General features: G+C 36.4%; 1 protein-coding gene across 1 annotated transcript; it reads left to right on the top strand.

Moving 5' to 3' along the window:
* The first annotated feature begins 2121 nt into the window (after window positions 1-2121).
* LOC112279149 (uncharacterized) lies at window positions 2122-4296 on the top strand. Its single transcript, XM_090248419.1, has 2 exons — window positions 2122-3256; window positions 3627-4296. The coding sequence occupies exon 1, from the start codon at window positions 2137-2139 to the stop codon at window positions 2563-2565; it is 429 nt and encodes a 142-aa protein (XP_090104545.1). The 5' UTR covers window positions 2122-2136; the 3' UTR covers window positions 2566-3256; window positions 3627-4296.
* The last annotated feature ends 1704 nt before the right edge of the window (window positions 4297-6000 follow it).

The raw sequence follows: 6000 nt of genomic DNA, 5'->3' as shown, positions 1-6000 counted from the left end.
ATTCAATTTGATGAGATGGGAAACAAATTCACTGCATTGGTTTATGAATCAACTTGAAATTTAATCATGTAGAAATAAGTGATTAGATTATAACATTGTAGATGAATTGTATCACCCTAAATAAAACCAATATATATATATATATATATATATATATTTATATATAAGCAATTATCAATGTTGATAATGTGTCATTTTTTCTATTTGTAGATTTATCATATATTTTTGTTTGATCTCTATTATTCTTTCGGTGTATATTGTTTACTGTTCCCTTTGTAAGTTTATGGCATTGTCCATTTGAAATTATTTACTATCAAGCTAAACATAAGTCATGCAAGCCTTGGAATTTTTCATGTGTGTAGGCTAAACAAACCATCCACAGTTGAAATCTTAATCAGAAGTGAGAAGAATAGGTTTACTGAAACATTGTGGATCTGGCATTGGAATCTACACTCAAATATCAATCAACTTAAATCTATGTATAGATTTTTTTTGTTGTTTATTTATTTAATTTTTTTTTTTAAAATTAATGTAACAAAGCACTGAAGGTCATTTTAGTCACTAATTGTTATTCTTCATTTACTTTCCAAAAAGACTACCTCAAGGTGCAACCCTTGTTAACTGGGTCTAAAATCAAATACTGGTTCACAATTGATTTCGATACAAATGAAATGTATTTCATGACCTCTTCTGAAAAAATAACTCAAACATGCATTTGTATGTGACTGTACTGTTTGAAGGATTGCACAAATGTGAAACATCTTTTTAATGCTTTTGTAGGTAAAAATTAAGGTAAAACATTCAATAGTTTCACCTTAACAATACAATTCAATACATATAGACATTTAAGTCCAATGAAATGAATGGCAGCCACTTTTCACAAATATTTCATGATTTATACAATAAAATGTATATTATAATCCGCATTATTAGTGTTACTTGAAATTTTTGAACTTTGATGAAACAATTTTTTTGATAAATGACCACATAGTACTCTGGTCTTTATAATAAAATTTATTAGGAAAGTGTTATGCACAGATGAAAGAACAATTTGTATGATCTTTATTTAGCACGGAATATTGAGTTTAACCTTATAGATATTGGTTTATTTTAAGTTGTACTTAAAATAGAAATACATATAACAACCATACAATGCTTTGAGTATCTCTCTGCATTTAAGATCTAATGATATATTTTCTATTTAAAAAGTAATCTAGAAATCTATTAGACAGCTAGGTGTGGACAACAATTGAGTGTTTTGATATTAAATGAACCATGCGAGAATATTTTATTGTTTTCTAAATTATAAATTTACATTAATATAACTTCTAGAAGTAAAAAAAAAAAAAAAAAAAAAAAAAACATTCATTTCATTTATTTGTGTTTCAGAACTTCAAAATTGTATTAGATGAAAATTACTCAAAACTGTACTGAATGAGCCTGTTTTACTATAACAACTAATTACATTAATATATTATTTATTTGATGTATTTTGGTAATTTTTATTGTTATTTTTATAAGTTAAGAATTTGAGATAAATATATTAGATCAGTATCAAGTTTTGGTTTTGCTTTCTTAGAGTTTTTCTTGGGTTTGGTCAAGGCTCTCCTTCCCCTTTGCTCCCATTGGCCCTAAAATCCAAATTTAGTAGAAGGGCACAAGCAAGCACACACATATAAAACATTTGTTAATATTATCCACAATCTACTCATAAAAATGATGAAAAACAATTACCATGGTACACGAGATGGCCACCTTTTTTGACGTGGATGTGTCTTATCCACCATAAACCATAATTCAACCACAATCATAGATTTACTAAGTACACTATCCAAACACAATCACACATATGAGAATGTCAAATAGACCTAAGTTTTTACTAAATTGACCCATCCATGATGAAGAATATGATAATCATGATAAATGTGGTTGGTTTTCATGATATTTAGGATGGGTGGGTAAATTTAGTGAAAGCATGGATCTTTTTAACATTCCCTTAGATATATATATATATATATATATATATTCATATATATGAACAAATCAGATAAGGAGAAAGTGATTTCAAAACCGTTTCCATGTGTCTCTTGCCCAATAGATCGTGTAAGAAAATGTGGGCTCGAAAGTGGCAAGGTCATGCGGCGAAGTGGAGGAAGAGGAGGCGTTCCGGGATGGAACGCCCATGGCGACACTGAGCTATACGAGGGCTGCAGCAACAGCACAGTAATAAAGCGCCCTTCGCCCGCCCAGGCTTCTTCGTCATCCTCCTCCTCATTCACTCTGCCGCGTCCCGTTGTCCGCCAAAATGAACTCCCATTGCACCTTCTTCTCTTCCTGTTCCCATTGCGCTCGCAGTTGCTGCTACACGGGGTTCCACTCCTCTGTCTTCATCTACGTCTTACACCGCATCATTCTCCGATCCCCACCCATGACGCCGCGGGGCTTCATTCTCTCTCACAAGGAGAATCTCCCCCTTCTGTGGCGTTTTCTCTCTCTCCTTCAGTTTGCTTCACTATCCGAGAGGTTCTGGATACCGCTGTGAGGTTCTGTGACGTGGATTTCTAGTGCTGGTCCTGCGGAGCGCCTTTTTTTTTTTTTTTTTTTTGAAGTGGTCGCGGAGTTTAGACCTTTGTGTGTGTGTGTGCTGTGTGGTAGAGTGATTTTAATTTATTATTTATTATTATTTTGGGTTACTGGTACCTCGTCTTAGTCCGACTTCGAATTTCGCAGTTGTGTGTGGATTTTCATGGGTGCTGAGTTTCCGTAAGTGTGCTGGATTGTTTGGAGGAGTGAGGTTATTGACAGCTCTGGTAGTGTTAGGCAGGGCCTGTCGATTGTGAACCGGGATTTATGGTTTCGGCAGTAGTGGACGGGTGTGATTTATTGGCGTTGATGCGCATTTGACGTCACGTTCATGACATTTGTGTATATCCGTGGTTGATTTGTAAGCGTTTTACACGCAGCTGTGCTCGCTCACCACCTCTTCAGTAGTGCTCTCTCGTTTTTGCTGTCATGACCGCTGCATATGACATTTGAAGTTCTAGTCTGAATCGTATCCTTTGGGGACGATAGTAGAGAACAGATCTCCATGTCGCAGCCACGCGACTGGAATTGTAGATGCTCACTCTCTTCTGTCAAGTGTCGAACTGTCGGCCCTCAATCACCAAACGCTGGCAACGTGGGAGTGAAATCTAGCATGCAATGGCATTGTGTTTGCATGTGTTTGACACATGGTGTGTTTGTTAGGGTGCTCGAGGTGAGCTATTTTTTATTCTCTTTGCATTCTACTCTCAAATCTCCCTTTTCATTTTTTTATAATCATTTTGGCGGTAGTGATTTTTGTTATTTATAGAAACGAGGCTTTTGTGAAGATTATATAGTTGAAGAGGAAGTTACACTACCTTGCCTAGCATCAATTATGTTGATTTCGTGTGTACAGCAAGTTATTTAGCAGACAGGATAGTCCTTTCAATAACTAGCGTTATGGTAGGACGATGCAGTATTGTGTTTGAGGGTGAGTCTGCTGCATCTCAACATCCTTGTTTTTCCTGAAATGTAGTGATCCTATGTTGCTGCTGCTGAGTGACGACCCACTTGAGACTAAGGAACGGTATGCTTGGTTGCAGTGATCTATCGCAGGTTCATTGGAGCTACAGATAGTTTGTTATCCCAAATTCTTGCGGTATTGGTGACTGGAGGAGGGATTGGTAAACTGTCAGTGAGCAGACAGTTCGTGGCAATGGTGTGCTTCGACCTTTGCATCTTTGCAGGGAGTCCTTTTTCTTGTCTTGCCCCACTTCAATCCTCCATCCGTTCTGGTCAACTCAATCTTCTCCTTACAGAGAGACTTCATGTACATGCCCACAATGCCACGCCTGTGGTTGGTGTTTTTCTTGTCTAGATTCTTACTGGGCGTTATCCCTCCTGAGCTGAGAAAGAAGGATCCCCTAGGGGAGAAATAGGTGGAGTCGATACCTTGTGAGCGGGGTGTTAAGCACAAGGGTGCGGCATACCGCGTCAGACGTGAGCTATGGCTCTGTAGGGTGTGATGAGTGCTTATCCTGCGCTCATCTATTGCCCTGAACACCTACCCTAGTGACACGGCCCTTACAATTTCTTGCGTGGACCGTGGTCATTGTGTACCACTCCTGAGCTAGTTAGTGGGGATGCAACGAAGTCGTGAACAACTTATGTGACTCGTCCAATTTCAACCATAGGTCATGGTGATTGTTTGTAGAAAAATCCAGCAAAAAATATTTATATGAACGTCACAAGTTGACGATGGTTGTATGTGAATTATACGATGTCGACAATTGAACTACGTTTCTTATGATTGCTTCCTTTTCTACATTTCTTTTGACACTTGGTTGGGAGTTGGTTGCTTGGGTGCACGTGAAGAAACGTCTTTTGCTGGTGCATCTTTTACGAGACATTTGAAGATTACACGTTCGTGGTAACATCGGTATTTCTGTTTGCTCTGTCTTAGGCATTCGTCAACGAAGGGAGCACTCTCATAGCAATTGCTTACTATTTAATTTCAAAATAATTAAGATTGTATCCTATCAGTTTGCTTTCAAAACACGTGCAATTTCTATGCATGGGGAGAAAGTGTGAAGCATGGTAAAGTTGAAAGAAATATCTGCAGAGTAAACTACTTACTAGATCTTTGAAAAATCGTAAAGTGCATAAGTTCTGAACATCTCAACGCTGACGATTTGCTGCAGACTTTCTGACAGCATTTGTTACAAAATTTCTCTGTCGTACTAAATTTGTTGCAACTTCGCGTGTACTTACAATGTAACGCACCAACCTCTGTTCACTGCAGTCTCTGACCACCCTCGTAGAATTATCCCGCACAAACCTCCCAATTCAATCGACTGGCTCCGCCATCGTGGCCCGTCGGCTCGTAGCTGCCGCTCAGATTCAATCTCAACCGCTGATCGGATTTCTGGGAACAGAGGGAGGGAACGTAGGGGAACCAGTGGGCGGGTAGGTTGGAAACCCAAAACCCGTTCCTCATTGGGCCCGCACTGATCCACATTCACATGGGTGCTGAAGTTTGTCCAGGGGCTTCCTATCATTCCCAATTTTCAACTATCACTATTGGTTCAAAAAACATATTTTTGTAGTCATACACAACAGCACTCAATGTAGATGATTTTTTTTTTTTTTTTTTGAGTTGCAAAAATCATTTAATTAAGTTTGCCTTTAAAATATTATTTTGATACAAAACATTCTATAATTTTATTTTATATTAAATTATTTATTTAATCATAAAATATTTTCTACAAGCATCATGTATTTAAGTAGTTTTACAATCAAAACAAATGCAATAACCATAATAGTGTGGTTGTAAAAACCACTATTAAAATGAGTCTTTATTTATTATCAGTATAAAGGATGACACTACCACCTTTTCTTAGCACAAGGATTTGTAAAAATCTTTGTAATAAGTCCCTCATACTTCTTAAGAATAGAAAGATTAATTTTATTGCTTTATTAAACACATCATATTGTTCTATAGTGAAGGCTCCCATCTTATTTTGTATCATCAAACTTGTTAGCTTAAACAACCTAAAGACTTGAATATTATGCCTAAGAATCTGAGTTCAACTATCTCTTCTATTTCTTGGACTATTACATTATATATCACTTGGGACATAATCAGTAGTATCTTTTTTTGGTTGAAGAAGTGACTACCTTCATATGCACTTGGTAATAAATCCAATAAATATAAATATTAGTTGATAATGATCTATATTATAATCCCCATGTGTTTATATATAAGATTATAATTTTTGCATTTGCACTATTTGCAAAATAAGTTGACAATACACCATTTTATAGAAATATCTTAGCTTTAAAAGACAAAATTTTTGCAACATGTATAAAAAACTTCCAAATTTGACAATTGATTTTTTTTTGTAATGTTCAATCAACCACTTAGTACTTTACAACCTTATTGTCCATTACTTATCCATACCTCTTAAAGAATACTTC

This window comes from Physcomitrium patens, chromosome 2 (assembly GCF_059467195.1).
Source record: "Physcomitrium patens ecotype Gransden chromosome 2, ASM5946719v1, whole genome shotgun sequence".
NCBI lineage: Eukaryota > Viridiplantae > Streptophyta > Bryopsida > Funariales > Funariaceae > Physcomitrium > Physcomitrium patens.
Note: the sequence above shows the minus strand (reverse complement) of the source record. Positions and strands in the feature narration are given on the sequence as shown.

Excerpts from the sequence above, each read along its gene's own strand:
- LOC112279149 (XM_090248419.1), top strand. The coding sequence starts at position 2,137 with ATGCGGCGAAGTGGAGGAAGAGGAGGCGTTCCGGGATGGAACGCCCAT.